Consider the following 19,918-nt stretch of genomic DNA (forward strand, 5'->3'; position numbering starts at 1 on the left):
TAATTCCAATCAATGTGGATTTATGGAAAATAGATCCTATCAAACTACCTTGATATCATTTTTTTTTTTAATGAAATTACAAGTTTGGTTGATAAAGGTAATAGTGTTCATGTACAGGTCTGTCGCATCTTATGCGCATTTAACATGCGCGATTTCAGCTTTACGCGGTCGGCAAAAACAAAAAAAAGAGAAAAATAACAATTTTAATACTGTACGTGTAGTGCGGGCGATTCCGCCCACCATTCAACTCAATGTAATTTTGAATATACGCGGTTTTCGCTTTATGTGCTGACCGCGGAACGTAACCCCAGCGTAAGATGAGACAGACCTGTAATACACTTAGACTTCTGTAAGGCGTTTGACTTTGTACCACACAACATTTTGATTAAACACCAAGAGCAATGTAAAATTAACATGGTATACATTAAATAGATTAAAATCTGGCGTAGTTGACAGGTCTCAAAATGTAATTGTGAACGGGAAACTGTCATTGAGTGGGTGTGTTTGAGCAAGGATTGATTCCTGGCCCTATGCTTTTTAACATTTTTATCAATGATCTAGAAGAAAATGTAGAATCATCACTGAAACATTTTCAGATGACACAAAAAATTAGGACAGTTCATAGATACAAAGCAATCTGGACTGGTTGGTAAACTGGACGCAAGCAAACAATATGCATTTTACTACATCTAAATGTAAATGTATACATCAGGGAACAAAGAATATAAGCCATACTTACAGCATTGCACTAGGAGGACACTATCCTGGGAAGCAGTGACTTTGAAAAAGATTTGGCAGGTCCTGAGGGATAATCAGCTGAACATGAGCTGCTAGTCAGTGCAACATTATGGCCAAAACGGCTAATGCGATCCTAGGATGCGTAAACAGGGGAATCTCAAGGAGGAGTGTAGAGGTTATTTTACCAGTGTAGAAGTTATTTTACCTGTGTAGCACGGCTGCTGGAATACTGCAACTGCTGCTGGAATACTGCATCCAGTTTTTATGCCCACAATTCAAGAAGGATGTTGATAAATTGGAGAGAGTTCAGAGAAGAGCCAGGAGAATGATAAAAGGATTAGAAGACATGCCTTGTAGTGATAGAGTCAAGGAGCTTAGTCTATTTAGCTTAACAAAGAGAATGTTAAGGGTGACTTGATTACATTGTGTAAGTATCTACATAGAGAAAAAATATGGGGTCTTCAATCTAGGAGAGAAAGGTGTAACACAATCCAATGGCTGGAAGTTGAAGCTAGACAATTTTCAGAGTAGAAATAAGGCGTAATTTTTTAATAATGAGAGTAATTAACAGTTGGAACAATTTACCAATTGTTGTGGTGGATTCTTCATCACTGGCAATTTTTAAATCAAGATCAAGTGTTTTTTTCTGAAAGCTGTGTTCTAGGAATTACTTTGGGGAAGTTCTATGGCCTGTGTCATATAGGAGTTCAGACTAGATTATCAAAATGGTTATTTCTGGCCTTGGAATTTATGAATAAGTAGCTGTTTTGCTTTGGTTATTTAAGATTAAAAATATACTTCCATGCCCTGTCTGAGGAAGAAGTGGCATCATGAACATAGTAAATGCACTCTGCACTCTAAAATATAGCTATAAACTAAAGAAGTTGCGTTGTTGGCAGTAACAGGCCCAACACTTCAAGGCAGCTTTAGGCCCTGCCAGTATGTAGTAGAAAGGGACTGATTTTATAGTTGGTTAGCAAATATACCTGTCTAATGAAGGCTACAGTGTCTTTTGATGCAAGCAGATTGTATAGAAATATAAAAACTTCTTTCAACTCATGCTGAGACAAGTTTAAAGGGATGATTTGCTTTACTTGCAGCCCTGGACGTTCTCCTGCCTGCTGTGACCATGAAATAATTATGATGAACCATGTCTACAAAGAAAGGTTCCCAAAGGTAATGAATTATATTTAAGATACCCAGTATCTAAACTAATAGGCAGCATAGGTTTTAAATAAATGATGTTTTTGTTATGGGAACTAATGATCTAAGCCAGTAATGGCTTTCATAAAGCATCACCAAACCCTTATTAGAAAGATAAAATCACAATAAAAAAAAATCCCTGCTGAGAACTGGACATTCATTTAGCAAAGCTGCTGAACTGATTTTGAAATAAATCATGCTGGTAATATACGTTGATGATTGTCTGGAAAGGTATCATACAATAGTTCGTAGTTTTACAGTTGCTGTAACTAGGTATTCAATTAGTTTGAACTTTGCAAACAAAAAGAAAATGTGTCCTTCACTCAGAAGCTTGTGTAGGATCCAGAAACGCATGTTTCAAATCCCTTTCTGATATTTCTCTTGTTTCCCGAAGGTTCATTATATATTGGTTGTTTTTTGTTTTTGTTTTTTTTTTAATTGTGAAAATCAGTGAACTGCTTGAAGTGCTTGGCTATTGGATGCTAAGCAATTGAAGGCTATTGCCTTATCTCAAAGATGAGGAACAAAACTGACCCAAGGTGCAAGTGAATCAGTGGGGGCATTGGCAGATCCCTGTGTGGTTCTCTGGAGTCTGATTTCATATAACAAAAAAATAAGGAAAGCTGGAAAGCTGTTATCGTTGCAAAGAGACACTCACTTCATGTTTTGAAGGTTAACTCCTTCAGAGACTTCTGCCTGAGTTTGCAAAGAGATTAAACTGTAACTGAGGCGTGAACTGCACCATTTAACTGAATGGTGAGATAAGAGTGAGATAGAACCTCAGAGTTATGAACACCAGAGTTACGAACTGACAAGTCAACCACACACTTCATTTGAAACCAGAAGTACACAATCAGGCAGCAGCAGAGACCAAAAAAAAAAAAAGGCAAACACAGTATGGTACTGAATTAAACATAAACTATTCAAAAATAAAGGGACAGCAGCATTTTTCTTCTGCATAGTAAAGTTTCAAACTATATTAAATCAATGTTAAGTTGTAAATATTTGAAAGAACAACCATAACGTTTTGTTCAGAGTTACAAACATTTCAGAGTTATGAACAACTTCCATTTCCAAGGTGTTCATAACTCTGAAGTTCTAGTGTATGTGGTATTGTTAAAAAGATTGCTTATATATTGCAGTTCAGCAGGAAAAAAAGATATAGTTATACATGGCAACAGAAATACCAGCTGAATTTATGTACTTTAATGCTGTATGTACTTTAATGCCTTATGGTTTAGTCAGCAAGGTTCAGATTTTTAAAGGTATTTAGGTGCCTAAGTACCATGGATTTCAGTGGGAGTTAGGTGCCTAAATATCTTTAAAAATCTGGCACTAACTCTCTAAAAGAGAATATTCCCCTGGAAATATTCATCATTATTCTATATAATGTTTTCTTGATACAACAAATATAAAGGATAGAAAACTATTATGTCTTGCAGTATATGAAGATTAATTAAAAAAAAAAAAAAGTAGCCCTCCCCTTCCCCAGAGTTCATATTTTGTTTTGGCTCTGTAGTAAAAGCTAACGTCATAGTGTTCTTCTATTTTGTGCACATCAAGAAACTGCCACACAACTTAGCATGACTGGCAGTCCCCATTAAAGAGGCACAGAGTAGAATAACAGGAGGGGAATTGCTGGTCAGCATTAGTAGAATCATGTGGGGAAATGGAGAGTGTTTGCCCATTCTCTAGCTGGGCAAATCAGTGTTTATTGGTTGTTCACTTTCATGATCACCCATTTTCATATATAGTGTTAGAAGAAATTTTTAAGCTATTCAGAAATTTATTTAACTAGTAAAAATATTGTTTTGGAGTGGTAATAGAGTTTCAGAAAATACTGATTAAATCTATCAATATATTTTTTATAGGCCACAGCTCAGATGGAAGAACGGCTTCAGGATATTATCACCAACCATTCTCCTGATAACATTCTTCCCCTGGCAGATGGAGTGCTCAGCTTTACCCACCATCAGATCATTGAGCTGGCTCGAGATTGCTTGGATAAATCCCATCAGGGCCTCATCACTTCACGATACTTCTTTGAATTACAGCACAAATTAGACAAATTGCTACAGGAGGTATGAACCATGCACTGTGCAAAGATAATTATCTTTTGTTAAAAAAATTGTTCAGATATGTTTGTTTAACATTAGTTGCTGTGAAATAATTATGCTCTACTCAAATAGATGCCAATGTAGTGTAAATTCATAGTGGGCTTATTCAATGAAATGACCTGTACAAGAACCATAGGGCCTTATGGGGTATGACTCAAGGATAAATGGATTATAAAGATTTTTAGACTCAGTAACACTTTGTAATACATTGCAAGTTATAAATTGCCTATGTCGGTGTTTATATGCATCCCACAATGAAGCGACCCCCTACTTCCATCTATTGTGGATAAATACGCCTTTCAGATTACATAGCCTCCTAATTTCTAGCAGGGGTTGAGGCAGCAGACAGCAATCCTTAGTCTTTCATTAGCATCAGGTTATTTATTTATTTAGAAGTTTGTAATGTCTCCTTACATCTCAAAAACCAACCTTAGTAATAAAAAACAAATTGACTTCAGCATAAAAACATTAATAAGAATCTTCTTTAAATAATCAATTGATAAGAGAAATCTGAAGCCCAAGTTAGCAAATAGGACTTGTGCTGTGACATGAAGCTCATCAAATATATAAATATACCTTTTTAAAAAAAAACAAAGGACGATGTTGTGTCCTTGATCCATTGTCTGGCAGTTGTGCATATGGATTGATGGTATAGTGTGCCCCAGAGCCAATCTGGTAGACAAGTGGATTCAATACAGTGAAATATACCAAGCAAGATTTTATTAAGATTTTATTGTTTTGTTTTGCTTTTATTTTTAATACACAAAAATGTCAGCCTGTATGTTAATAGTTTGCCTGTTTCCAGACTATGCTGGTTTTGGGGTAAAACCTGATTAGGTTATATCAAAAATACACTTCTCTTACACTACTTTCTGCTGGTACCAAATTTCCTTTTGTACTTCCCCCTATTCCCCCCCCCCCAAAAAAAAACACTGCAAAAACTGGACAACAATGCACCATTTCTTTGTGTACAAGTGTGTTACTTCATTTGTAAACCTATTTCTTTTCAAAGTATTATCACTATTATCTGGGTGAATTTTACAATATTCATCAAAAGCTAAAAACATAAAATAATTGTAGGGAAATTTGCCTGATGTAGAACTGAGCTGTGGGAACATATTTTGGGTTTCTTAGGATGCATTTGTTGTCAGTTCCCAACTGTGATAGTCAGTGGAAAGCTGTGGCTCCTACTGCTACTTGGCACCTTGTGGTTGCTTTGCATAACCAGGGAAAGAGTCCCTGAGGTTTGAGCAGCTTGATTTAACTGACATTTTTGTAGTGCTAAGGACAAGGACAAGTTGAGTTGAATGCTTTCCTATCTCACCCTTCTTTCAGTTATATGGAATCTTCTGTGTAGATCCCTACCTACCTAGATGCAGAAGTGTGCAATATTACTTTTATTTTCGCCAGTGATTAAAACAGAAGTACGCTCAGTCCATTAACATTTTTCTCGTGAATGTAGCTGGCAGCATATAGAATATGAATGTTTGCCTCTCATTAGCATTTTCTCAAAGCTAATGGTAGGAGCATTGCAGTGAAGTTTGTTCAGTTTTCTTTGAAACTTCACAATTAGATTACATTTTCTTCCACCGTGTTGTTTTTAATTATTGTATTAAGCATGGGATTGCTATTTAGCTTAGTATTTCCATGGATTTTTGCAATTGCAAATACATAAACTACTTTTATATTAAAATTGTAAGGTTTTAGTTTGAATTTTCTTTGTATGCTTGAATATATGGAACATAGCACAGAATAAGCAGTAGATGAGATTTGGAATTTATCCTGCAGCTTCTATTATTCGAAGCAATGAAATGCCTTTTTGATATATGAGCAAAGGACCATCAATATCTTTCAGCCAGATGAAAGAACATATGGCTTCTTTTGCATTCATTAGGTATCATAAAGTCTATTCTTTGTTGCTTGACAAGAAAGTTTGAAAGAAATTTGAAATGCAATTCAGACCCTTGTGAAAATTCTCTTTTAAGTTCTCCAGAAACATATTTTCTTTTGTACAGATTCTTTAACATCATTATTCTCCTTTCATCTTCTTATTCTTTGCAGAACTCAATTTCCCATTTGCTTCCTTTACTGCACATACCTGTACTCGGCTCCTATATGCATGGATTAGCATAGTTTCATTATATTTGTACATTTAAGTGTGGTCATTTTAGAATTTCATGGCCATCATTTAATCATAGGAAATCAGTTTCCATACCACATGGATGCTGCTAATGTTTATTATATGTGTTGTAGTATCTTTTATTCCAAGGGATCTTAAAATACACAAAAAACTGATATAGAGAAAACTGTAGAAATAGACGTCACCTCATGGTGAAATGCAGCAGCCTCTGTTGTAAAACCGTAGCTATAACAGTACACGGGAATATGTTGGTAAAAACAAAGAATACCCCATCCATCTGAAAATGCAATAACCTTTATTTTGATACTATCATAGACTTGCAGTAATTTTGCCTTGATGTTAGTGTAAAAATGGTAAGTCTTATGCAAATGAAAAGAGAATCTTTGCTATTACAGCAGGCTTTCTGAAAATGAATTACAGTGCATGCTCATTAGTGCTTTTTTAAATACAAGTTGGCTGTTTCAAAAGCTTAAGCCACATTATAAAAATCTCATACATAATATCATTTTTAATAACAATGGTATTAGGGGAGGGGCTGGAGTTGATTAGATCACTGTAAAATGTACTCAGGTTAGCCTTTAGCCACTATGTAACTAAAAATGTCTTAACTTGTTTGAATCATTTGGGTTGGCCAGTCATGTCACACAGCATTTGTCTGGTTTGATTTCAGAGAAGCAAGAGATTTCACTCTAAAAATCCTGATTTCCTATAGAAATGTTAACTCCGTTTTTACTATAGAATACTAAATGACACAGCTGTAATACACGTTTTTTAGTTTCTCATTCACAACTCTTCTAATAGTTTTTGACAAAAAATACTGATTCACCTTGAAGCCATATGAATGAAAATCAGATAGTACTATATCTGCTATATGAATTGAAAGTACCCTGTTCCATGTTGTAGAAATTTTGACTGTCTGAGCTATACTGCAAGGATTTCAAATGGAGATTAAGACTGTAGTTACAAACTATATTTAATACCATTGATTGTATTTGTGGTCATCATATTAACATGCTTTCTTGACTGGTATATTTAATGTAGGAGTTTTTAATCATCCTTTTCCTTTGACTCTCTTAGGGTCAAGAGCGATCAGAAAGTGGAGAACTGGCATTTATTAAGCAACTAGTCCGAAAGATCCTCATAGTCATTGCTCGTCCTGCTCGCTTATTAGAATGCCTGGTAAGCTGATGGTTATTGTAAGCAGGATTCTGATTTGTTACTGGTGGAAAGCTTGACTATTTGGGCTGGTATTAAAGGCCAGCAATAAAAGTATATTATTTAGTATGTAAAAGTATGTTATATATTCTTTGGAACTTTCCAAAGTTGTTTTTAGTATGAGAACTCCTATCCATAGAGTGCTGATAACTTTCATTAGTGCCTATCATTCTGAATTCCTTTTTATTTGAATGCACTATATCTCATATTGCACACAAAAACTGCATTAGAAGAACTTTATCAAAGATGAAGTCAAACACTCCAAAGATAGGAAATACCCAGGCAACATTCATTCGGCCCCCTTGTGTGTATGCATTATGATACAGATGAAGAACCGAAGCACAGAGAGATTAAAGTAAAATTATTCATTAATTTTAGATGCCGAATTTGAGACAGGACCTGCTCTTTCAGAGTACTTTGCATTATAAAGCACTTTATATGTTCAAAGTATAGCTCCCATTGGCTTCAGTTGCAGCTATGAGCGCTCAACACTTCTGCAAATCAGATCCTAGGGTCTCAAGTCAGGCAACTAGAAAATGAGGAACACCTGGTTAGGGTGAAAATTTTGGTTTCAGTAACTTGCCCAGCATCACATAGGAACTCTGTGGCAGAGACAGGGAAATAATCCAATTCTCCAAGGCAGCATACAGCTGTCTTTAATCATAAGTCCCTTCTTTCTCTTTCTGCAGTCCCCTGCCTCTTTCTCTACACATCTTCCAACTTCTACAGCAAATGAAGCCAGGGTTGTACAGACAACCCTGAGTCATCTCCAGAGCAGGCCCCTTACTGAATGAGGCAGAGATCCTCAACAAAATACTATATGATCTGTAATAAAAGGATGTATCATAATACATATGCAGGAGGAGGAGGGTACAGGGAATCTTAATTGTGGCATATCCTAACTTTTGATTACTTCACTTAGCAACCTTAATAATGTTCTTTCAGCATAGTTTTTTGTGTGTGATTTCTTAGCTTTTTTAAAAAGCAAACTGGAAAAAAAAGTTCAAAATGTTCTGGCATATTGACACCCACATGGTTCATCAGCAGGGTTGGAACCTTTAGATCCACTGCATACACCTGTGTCACTTGAGCTAACAGAATAACTGATGGCAGTAGTATGCCAACCTGCACTAGGGGGGTTTGTCTGGGTTTCAGATATTTGCTGACAGCAGAGGAATGGTGAGATTCAGGAATCTTGGGTTCCATGCCAGATACTGGAGAGGAGTATGCTTTAGTGAGCACAGATTCTTTTGCCCATTGCCCCCAAATATGACTTTTTCTGCCCTATCCCTTCCAACCTGTCCCTGTCCAAGTCCTGTCTCTACTCCACCCTTGGTTCCCTGCCATAGTCCTATTCTTCACATCTCCGGTATCTCATCCCATTCCCATTCCCCGTGTCCAACCAGTCCCAGTCTCCCCTGCACTTATGGCTCCTCATCCTATCTGTCTCTCACCCACCCATGTTTCCCATCCTTACTGGCTCCCATGCTCCTCATCCATTCTCAGTCTCCCCCTTCCACACCTCCTCTCTGACTCCTTGCCTTAGTCTTCCCCCTCCCTGTCTCATTGTCTGAATCTCTCTGCCCAGGTAGTCCCAGTTCTCTCCCCACACCCTGGGTCCTTCTCAGCTCTGCTTCCTCCCACCTCCTCCACTCCCTCTTCACTGGGTCCCAGTCCCCTTGCTCAGCTAGTTCTAGTTTCTTCCCCCAGCTCCTCATTCAATCTCAGTCTCCCCCTCCCATTCACCTCCTTGCACAGGCAGTCCCAGTCTCCCTTCCAGTTCCCCTCTCCCTCCCAGGCTCCTTGTCACATTCTAATCCGTCTTCATCCCTAGGCCCAGCCCTTGTCCCCTCTGATTTCAGAGCAGCCAAGCTTCCTCCTTCATGCTACCTGGGCCCAGCAGGGTGGGCTTTGATAGCACAAGAGAAACAGGTTCCCTGCTCTCTTTTCTGATTCCCTGCTCTGACGTAGCTCATGACAGTTGCATGGAAATTCCAGTTCAGCCCCAGGTTGGGTCATGCCTAGTGTAGTTGGAACCTTAAAAGATTTTTAGCTGTAGTCTGGCAAGTCTCATTTGTGAATAGTGATTTTTTTGAAGGTTTGTAACTTGGTCAAATTTGGGCAGGTTTTGACAGAGACAGCAAAAGGTATATCACGGACACATATGCAACACCCTTTGCCAAATTTCAGACTCTGCTCCAAAGTATGGGGGAGGAGGAAGGGCATGTGAGCTCTAAAATGTCTCAAAGAAAAGGTCTCCATACGTTTTTTAACATGGGCAAGATAACATATTTTTGGAAATGCTGAACCATTTTGACTGGAGTTTTTCCAGAAAAATTCAGCCTGATACAGACACTGAGCTCGAAAAATTTCAGCCCAACCAGTTAGAGTTTGGCAAAGTTTATAAGTAACTGAAAACAGGGTCTTATAATGGGAAGTGTTGGGCAGCTTTAATAATAGATGCTGCTGCCAGTCCCACTATGTTTCTAACTAGGTATGTATACCAGGCTCATGGTATGTGAGCACCTATTTGTAATCATTTGTTAGTCGGATGAGTAGAGCTTTCTCTGCTTCGGGAAGTGTGCTGTGAGCTACTGCCAAATATTTAAAAGTTTATTCATTTCTACTGTTTCTGTATCTGAAAAAGGTAATGTGAGGATAAAACTAGAGATCAGAAAATAGATAACTCACCTGCAATTGTATATACATGAATTTGATTAAAGTTATTTATCTTAAAACTACTTTGATGTGTTAACAAACGGAGGTGCAGCTGTATAGTATTTCCATTGTTAATGCAGGTGGGGAGAAGAAAATGTCATATCTAAGGGGAACACATTAACATGTAAGATGAGCAGCGTGGCAGAAGATTAATGGCATTTAATGTTTGTTGTTCAATTCGGACTGAAGAGGTGCTGCTGAGGTAGGGAGTGATGAGCACTGGAGCATCAGGAAGAAATATGAGATGGCTGGTGTCAACACCAAATCACAGTGAACTGAGAATAAACAACAAATGTATGCTCTATAACTCTGTTCCTACTTGGGGGTGGGGAGGAAGTGGGAGCTTTTGGGAACCCGATTGCTTCTGGAATCTGAGGTGGAACTAGTGGCCTGTTTGTCCACGATGAGGTCCTTGCCATAGTTAGCATGCTTTTGATTTTTATTGTGTTTACACTGGGTCAACCTTTGAAGATCCTTAGAAGTTACAACTAATAAATCTGTTTGGTTTTTTTTCCAATACCTGCTTGGTTGGTAGTGTGACTTTTAGAGAATATTTCAGACCAGTTTTTGGAAGACTGCACTGTCTTACCTATTCACTTCAAAGTAAGAACATAACAGTTGCCATAATGGGTCAGACCAATAGGCTGTCTAGCCCAGTATCCTGTCTTCCGACAATGGTTGGTGCCAGATGCTTCTGAGGGAGTGAACAGAACAGGGAAGTTATTGAGGGATCTGTCCCCTGTCATCTGGTCCCAGTTTCTAGCAGTTGGAGGTTTGGGGACACCCAGATCATCGGATTCCATCCCTGACCATCTTGTCTAATAGCCACTGATGGACCTATCCTCCAGGAACTTATGTGTTATTCAAAGCATTGATGCTCATTTATAAACCCTACCTGGTTTGCATCCTCTCTATTCCTGTGAAATCAGCTGGAGTACCCAGGCCAATAGTCCTCAGAATTAACTGTCATGGGCTCAATGCAGCATATTCTCATTTGGAAGACCTTCACTTCTGGGGGCTTGTTTCCCAGCTGATTTACCAGAACCAGTCTTTTTACCACCAGAACGTGGTATAAGGGGCCATCTCTTTTCTCTAGCTTACCCCTAAGGGCATGAAGCAGGCGTATAATTCAGTGATGAATGACATCACTTCAAAGTTGACATTGATCAATAAGTTATATATAACTTTAAAATATTGTGTGTGCAGAAACTCCAGTGACTGCAGTGGTATTCTCTTCAGCGTCTCCCAAACATATAGGTTGCTTGTCTCACCTACTGGATATGTGTTCCCTGGCCCAGAAAATGGACATTCTGAGCTTTCTCCTAAGCTCCTGGCTTCCATGCACAGAAGCTTTTTGGTTTACTGCCAAACTGCCGCGGAAGATTATTGCCAACTGTCAGTTTGCTTGCTTGCTATGAGGGGTGTGTGGCCTTTTAGGCAATATAGAAGTCAGCTACTTCTGCAACTTTGAACTAGTTAAGAGGACTTAGGATTTTTTATTTTATTTTGGGTTATTAGGATTTTTTTTTTTCCTGCTTAGCTGGTATTCTGACTAGAAATGGCTGGAAAAAGAAAAATCTCTGTCCTGAGGGAAAAAATGAGTTCTCTCCTAACCCCCTCCAAAAAACAAAACACAAAAAATCATCCTGAATGGGGATGGAAAGTAAAAACTCAGAATTTTTCACAGGAATGAAAATTCCAAAATATTTCATTTTGGAAACACTCAAGTGCTCCCACTGCCCAATGTTTTGGTGTTTCTGAAATGAATCATAGAATAATAGAATATCAGGGTTGGAAGGGACTTCAGGAGGTCATCTAGTCCAACCCCCTGCTCAAAGCAGGACCCAATCCCCAACTAAATCATTCCAGCTAAATGAAATGTGCTCCCTGCAGTCTCAGGTTGTCCTTCTCCCCAGGCAGCTGGCTGTAGGAGAACCAGGGAGCTGGGCAACTGGGTAGCCCGCCTGCCGCGTTTCCACCAAAAGCTTTGACGCATTCATGCATGTTTCAATTCTGCTGAGTCAGCATTTTACGATCAGCGTGTGTGTGGGGGGGGGGTGCGGGGGGGGGACTGTTTTGTCAGAATTTTTTCAACCAGCCCTAGTTCTAACACTGTTGCTCTTGCCTCAGTTAATGGTGGACAGGGAGACAGATAAGAATGTAAGGGATATGTGAAATAGGACACCTCTGGCATGAGTTAACGTGGGAGAACATGAGATTAGGACAACTTTATATTTTATCAAAAAAGCAAATAAGAAAGCTGTATCTGATAACTTCCCTTATTCATTCCTACTCTTCCTCTTGTGTATTGTCTATTTAGATTGTAAGATAAAGAACTTAAATCTAAGGAGCTAGGAAAAGAGGCTTAGGTGTTCTTTTGATTTTCTGAGACATCTAACACCTTTTTAGTCATGGGATAAATAGTAATAATATAGTAGATTTTGTAAGAGAGTTTTCATTTTCAGATGTGAAGTCCCTTGCAAGGTACCAAATTTTCAGTAATATTCTGGCCTTTGTGGTTTAGATCTAGAACTGTTGATAGTTTTTAATTTAATTTTCTTAAAATACAGTACACTTTGATTCATTAGAACTACCTTAAAATTGCAGTTAGAGGGAAAAGGAGGGATCTGGTATGTGTTTATATGAACTGTGGCTTGTTTTACCCATATAGGCATGAGAGGTTAGGACATCTTCCACATGTGAGGTGTAATCACTGAATAACATATTGATGATCATAGACTATTCAACCAGTAACACTGAAAAAATTGCTTCCTGCCCTTTATATGACTTATTAAAGTGTTCCATATTACTTGAGCAGTGCAGTACCATTGAAAGGGTGGGGAGGCCATAGATTTGCTCTAAACAGTATGCCGACCATCAGTCGGACCTTCTTCTTCCTCTCTCAGGTGTCTCCATTCCTTCTTCCCACACGCAGGCAGCAGTGCAAGTCCTCTTTGTCTGCTACCTTCCCATGAGGCCTTATACCCATCCCCTCCCAGGAGCTCCTGCCTTTCCCACCCCAGCCCTCCTTGCTGGCAAGCCTCTGGTCCAACCATCTCACTTTCCAGTCCTTGGCACGGAGAGGAGCAGGAGTCTCAGCTGACAAGGTTTTGGCACATTGAGAGCCTGGCACGCAGAGCGGGACCTGGGTGCTTGTGCTAGCAGCATTCCCAACCACGTACCTGCATACTGTAGTTAGAAGATGGCTACGCAGCACCTGCCACTGCCATGCATGTGGACAGATTACGGTAGCTGGTTGCAATGTACCAGGTTGTTGTTTTCCCACTTGTAAAATTTAAAAATTGCCCAGCACATTGCAACTGCTAATGGGCAAGGCAGTAGAAAAACCAGCCAGGCTGGTCAAAAACCAGCCAGGTGGCAATCCCAGCTGCTTAAAAATGGTCAGGCTATGTCCTGGGTGGCCCCTGGGGCTCCGTGGCCTATGTTAGTAATAGTCTAAAACATTGCAGTTTACAGCATGTTACTATAGTGTTTTGGACCACTAGTAATGGAATGATGTAGTATTGCTTTTAATTAGGTAAGTAACAAAAAGCTTGGAGATGTAAAGGAAGCTTTGATGTGAGAGTTTAGGAGTACAGTTTCTAACAAGGAAAATTATGGTGAATATTTTTACTTCTCTTCCAGGAATTTGATCCTGAAGAATTTTACTATCTCTTGGAAGCTGCAGAAGGACATGCTAAAGAGGGGCACGTGATTAAAACAGACATCCCTAGATATATTATAAGCCAGCTGGGCCTGAATAAGGATCCTCTGGAAGGTAAGCGCATATCATGGTCTAACCAGCAATTACCAAATCAAGATGATAAGAAATGGAATTATTTCTGTTATGCTTGTTGGGCTCTGTGATGCAGTGTGTGTGCGTCCAATAATAAATCCAAGGTGGGAGTGTTTGGGGGGGGGGGGTGAAGGGCAAAAATACAAATATTAACTATCATAGTTTACACCTGCTTGGAGACCAGCTCTGAACATTATTAGCCTCTCTGGATTTCTGAGCTTCCATCACAGATCTCTGACTTTATTTTTGAAGACTGACTTGAGTTTTTAATAGAAATGCAGCGAAGCGATCTGATGATGTAACTCTCCATCACTCTAAGCTGGCAATACAAATCTGCATGTACCAACTGTGACTAATAAGATGGTTACTGTTCAAGATTTGATCACAGATGAAGCCCCAGGTTCTGGATGTGTAACTGAGACATGGCTGGACAAAGCAGAGGTTCTTTATTAGTCCTGTTGTGTCCTGAGAGGTGCTCCGTTCAGTTTGAGTGAAAAGAAGGTTGGGGAAGCGGTGCACCTTGCTGGTTGCATTTGACCTTACATGTAGGAGGTTTTCTGTTCCCAAAATGGATTTGTGTGTGTCTGCTTTGTTTGAGAGTCCCATGATAGTGCTAGCATTCTGTGTTGTGTAGCCCTGCTACGTCTCAGATTCTCCAAAGGTGCTAATTGATTTTCTTGCACTGGCATTCAAATTACAAAGCCTTATTGTCCTGGGTGATTTCTATGTCCATGAAGATGACTTTACTAGGTTCACTCAAGATCCCATTAGTTGCTGGTTCAGTACAGAAATCTCATCACTTGGGATCTTGTTTTACGGACAATGCCAGGTCGAATTAGAATTGCGCCTGTTTCTTAATGAGACAGTTTCCTCTTCCATTTTGAAGCCAGAGTCTACCATCTGCTGACATGCTTTATAATTCATCCTTGGGGATTAATGGAAATGTTTAGGTATCAGAATGCTCTGAAGAAGTTGGTTGAGGGTCAGTGCATAAGCACTGGAGGCTGGGAATCAGGAAGAAAATGTTCATAAGAAAAGCAGAGAATAATATGCGATGTTTGCCTGCCTTTTTCAGTAATACTCCAGGACAGAGGGGTTCAGAGACGGGTGATGAGAATGGTTAGCGACATGGCAAAACTCGTGGAGAATACCACAGGGGGGAGACCCATAAGAGGGGATATATGAAATGAATAATAGAGAAAATAGATAAAAGTACAATATTATTTATATAATATAATAAAAGAACAAGAGAATATTAAATGGGAGTGAATTTAAAACTAACACAAGGAAATATTTTTTTCACTCAAAATATACATAGCTTGTGGAACTCATTGCCACAAGATATTACTGCGACCAAAAGCTTAGCAGGATTCAAAAAAGGTTGGACATATATAGGGATAACACTTTATATATGACTATTGATAGTCAGGATTTAAAACAAAATGAAGAGTTTTGGAAGGCCATAAACCAATTTCTAACTAATGGAAGTTAGGAAGAAGCTGTCTATGGGCAGGTCATTCCACAGTTGTCTTCTGCAGGGTCTTCTGCAACATTAACTCAGCCTCTTACTCAGATGTTTCACCTAACTTCCTTCCTGTCTACACACAAAATCCTCTCACCTGAGTTTAGTGCTGCTTTAAAGTTGGGCTAGCTGGCCCAGCTGGTGGCATGGGTTACAGCTTGGGTGCTGCTTTCACTTGGGCTGGTAACTTGCACACTTTGTATTGAGGACAGAGGCTAAATAACTCAAGTGTTGACAGTCCTCTACTGCCTTCCCACAATTCTCCCCGAGCCCAGAAGGACAGACTATTTCTCCCACAACTCATTGGAAAAGAATCATAGAGTGGCTCAGCTTACTGTAGCTCAAAGAACCATGGGACAGGTGGACCTTTGGTCTGACCCAGTATGACGATACCTGTGTTCCAGTTGTACACATATGTGGGTTGAATTAGGAGGGTTTGATTTTCTGTGGGAGGCTGAGAGTCTGTATCTTTTGAATATTATGAGCCCGATTCTACCACCCGTGCTAATTGTCACTCCACAAATAGCCCCCTGGAAATCATTGAGGCCACATGTATGGTACTCAATATGAGTTAGGGATTTGGCCCTATGTAAACTCCTGGTAATTGTGAGAGCGGTAGAGAGAACACCACCATAGATAAATAAAAAACGAAAGAAATGAAAAGAATATTTTTTGTCAAGCAGAATGTTTACTTTGTCTTTGTACTTTGAATAGATCACTTTTATAAATTTTTTTTATATACCGTATATACTCATTCATAAGCCGAATATTTTTGGTAAAAAAGTGATGCATCAAAGAGCGGGGGTCAGCTTCTAAACGGGTCTACACCAAAATTTGATGATTTTAAACTCTATGGAATCATTGAATTGAATACCTAATACATTGTCATTTTGTTTACCTGGAGCGTCTGCAGGCATGGAGCCCCTCATCTCCCTGTAGCCGCGGTTCGCCGTTCCCAGCCAATGGGAGCTATGGGAAGTGGCGCGCCACTTCCCGCAGCTCTCATTGGCTGGGAACGGCGAACCGCAATCACAGGAAGCTGAGGGGCTCCATGCCTGCAGACGCTCTAGGTAAACAAAACGTCCCGCCAGTGGCTTACCCTGACAGGTCGGGAGCCAAAGTTTGCCGACCCATTTATTAATGTAAATACTGCAGCCTTTTAAAGTTGGAAAGGCTTTGTTTAGTGGACTAGATTGGCTTGAAATGGACCTCATAAGTCTCGAGCCAATATGAAAATATACGTGCAGAATCGATGGAATCTCTAATAAAATTGAAATAGCCTGTTATCCCTACAAACATGCCAATCTACAGGGCTGCTTTGAAATAAACAAAGAACAATAATAATTTGACAGTGATAAAGCAGGTGACATTCCTATATAAAGTCATACAAAATCTATAACTATAATAATAATAATCTATTTTCATACTAGTATTTAAAATGAACAACGGTGAAATCAAAAGAAAAAGGTCTTCTTATCATGCAGCGTTCAAACTTAAAGTTGTTGAATATGCAGAAGCAAACAATAATTGCACCGCTGCTCATGAATTCTGCATCAATGAGAAGCAAGTAAGAGAATGGCAGAAAAAATAAAACAACACTAAAAGACATGCCAAGAAGCAAGAAAAAATGTCCAACGAGGTGCGCTTCATTTCCTGAGCTAGAGAAAGATCTCAATAATTGGGTTGTTGAATGTCAACAAAATGGGTACATTGTCACTAGAACTGGAATTCGTCTGCGTGCTCTGCAAATGTCGAAAGACAACAAATACAAGTCAGTAAAGCCGTCAATGTTTGTCGCATCAGCGGGTTGGTGTACTCGCTTCATGGTCTCTATCTTCGTCAGCGAACGAAGATAGCGCAAAAGCTGCCTAGAGATCTGGAAGAAAAAAGCAAATCTTTCCAAAGGTTTATTATAAAATATCGAAAGGAATATGCATTTGAACTGTCACAAATAGGAAATATGGACAAAACACTAATGACATTCGATCTCCCAAGCAACAGAACGGTAACTGGTGTTGGTGAAAAAACAATTTTAATTAAAACCACTGGCCATGAAAAAATCCATTTTACGGTGGTTTTATCATGTTTGGCAAATGGATCAAAGCTCCCTCCTGTTGTTATTTTTAAAAGAAAACCCTTGCCTAAAAACATGAAATTTCCTGCTGGTGTCATCATACATGCACACGAAAAGGGATGGATGGATGAAAGTGGGACTATTGAATGGCTGGAAAAAGTGTGGAAATAAGAGACCAGGAGCACTTTTCAAGAAACCTGCTATGCTCGTTTGGGACATGTTCAGGGCACTCAAGACGGATGAGGTGAAAAATGTGGTCAAAAATATGAAAACTACTTTGGCTGTAATACCTGGAGGCTTAACTTCAGTTCTACAACCACTTGATGTCTGCCTGAACAAACCCTTTAAAGACAGGCTACGCAAAATGTGGTCTGAATGGATGTGCTCAGGCATGGCGAAGTTGACAAAAGGCGGGAATCTTATGAAGCCCGAAATCAATCTGGTCGCCCAGTGGATCAAGGATGCATTGGGTGTCCATTCCCTCGGAAATGGTAGAAAAATCATTTAGGAAATGCTGTATCAGCGATGCACTCGACCGTCAGAAGATGATGCCATATTTCATGATGACACAACAGAGGCTGATGATGAGAAGGAATCTGACTCTGAAGAAGACGCTGCCGACATCTACGATGACAATGCAGGTGCAGCTGTGACTGAAGCCAAGTTTAATGAACTGTTTGGTGAATCAGAGACTGATTTAGACTTCGAAGGATTTTAAGACTTTGTAAAGTCTCATATAGATCTAAGTTACTTGTTTTAAATATCCATTTACTGATTTTAAATATTGACTGTAATTTTGAAGGTGAATACATATTTGTTCAATTATTATTATAACAACAACAGGTTTTTCATTAGATTACATTAAAATAATTCTAGCAAAACTTTTGAGTGTTTCTTGTGATGCCAGTTTTTAAAATATAGCAGGGGTCAGCAAACTTTGGCTTCCGGCCTGTCAGGGTAAGCCGCTGGTGGGTCGGGACATTTTGTTTACTTGGAGCGTCTGCAGGCACGGAGCCCCTCAGCTCCCAGACGCTCCAAGTAAACAAAACGTCCCGACCCGCCAGTGGCTTATCTTGACAGGCCGGGAGCCAAAGTTTGCCGACCCCTGAAATATAGGGTAGGCTTATGAAAAGGTTATACAGTTTTTGCTATTTTTACCTAACCATCTTGGGGGGGGTCGGCTTATAAACGAACAGGCTAATGAACAAGTATATACTGTAAATTAAACTAAATAGTGTAAAATATAACTTACATTTTTAAATGGTTTCCGAGTTCTCCAAATCTATCAGAAAAATGGGCTAAGTGGGGCTGTAATATATAGTGTGAATTGCTGGGGAAGGGAGGTTACTGGCCTTTGGTTAAACGGGAGATTCACAGAAATGGGTTATTCTGTGTATCTTTTAAACATTAATGCTCTCGGTAAATTTATCATCAAATAAACTAGGTCAGCTAATTCACACTAATGCTATTTCTGCTCCCCACAGAAAAGTAACAAATATAAATACCATGAATTGCTTATTATCGTGTTCAAAAAAATCCATTTTTTTGTATCTGTATAAATAATTTTTTTAAATGTCTCTTAAAAAGTAACATCTCCATCCACCATTTTAGTGCAGAAGCAGAGGTTAAAAAATATGCATTAGTGGTATTATACATTTCAATATAGTGATTTCACAAAGGAATGTTTGGAAACACCTCTCTCTCTCTCTGTCTGTCTCTCAGAGCATTATACTGAGATCATCCTGTTGAAAACTCTTTAAATTTTGCATGGAGAAAAGATCTAAAAAGCAATAATAGCTGTTATCAATCAGAAATGTCACCCTGAATCACTATTGGATTTCTAGACAGTTCATTAAAATGTGTATACAACATTGGCAAATGGTCACAGAAAGGATTTCCTTCCCCTTGCAAGGGAAGCTGCCAATGTAAACCCTTCTCTACTTTTTCCACCTTTGTTTGCTGCCATGGCCATAGTATCTTTTCTTCAAATGAAATGGTGCGTGCATTACTTGGAGATAATGCCAGATAAATGTATACTGTACTGAAAGCAATACCACAACAGATTCATCACTTATCAGAAACTGGTGGCTGCATTTCTGAAAAGTTCCCTGGGGAGAGATTTTTCCCTGTGGCTTTTAAATTACCATCTTTACCTTTTTGAATCATGAGTCTTCAGAAATGGTTTAAATCAATGAAATAAAAAGGGCAGATGTTTAATGGTATTTAGATGAGTTTTAAAAATCTCTTCAGGCATTGCAAAATGGTTCCTTAGTTCCCTGCTTCAGAAGCTGACTCTTGGTTCCATTCCATTACTACCTACTGTTTGCAAATAATATGTATTTCTCAGATAATGGTTATTTTGCAAAAGTTCTGTTTAAAACAGAACCATTTTTAA

At 39.1% G+C, this 19,918-nt stretch overlaps 1 protein-coding gene across 1 annotated transcript in view; it reads left to right on the plus strand.

Moving 5' to 3' along the window:
* Positions 1-19,918, plus strand: part of MAST4 (microtubule associated serine/threonine kinase family member 4) — a 438,694-nt gene that overhangs the window by 357,760 nt on the left and 61,016 nt on the right. Inside the window, exons 11-14 of the mRNA XM_065406852.1 lie at positions 1,839-1,914; positions 3,813-4,022; positions 7,276-7,377; positions 13,777-13,909. Of these exons, the coding sequence (XP_065262924.1) occupies positions 1,839-1,914; positions 3,813-4,022; positions 7,276-7,377; positions 13,777-13,909 (521 nt within the window). The remainder of the gene's footprint in view (positions 1-1,838; positions 1,915-3,812; positions 4,023-7,275; positions 7,378-13,776; positions 13,910-19,918) is intronic.

The sequence above is a fragment of the Emys orbicularis genome, chromosome 6 (assembly GCF_028017835.1).
Source record: "Emys orbicularis isolate rEmyOrb1 chromosome 6, rEmyOrb1.hap1, whole genome shotgun sequence".
Classification (NCBI taxonomy): domain Eukaryota; kingdom Metazoa; phylum Chordata; order Testudines; family Emydidae; genus Emys; species Emys orbicularis.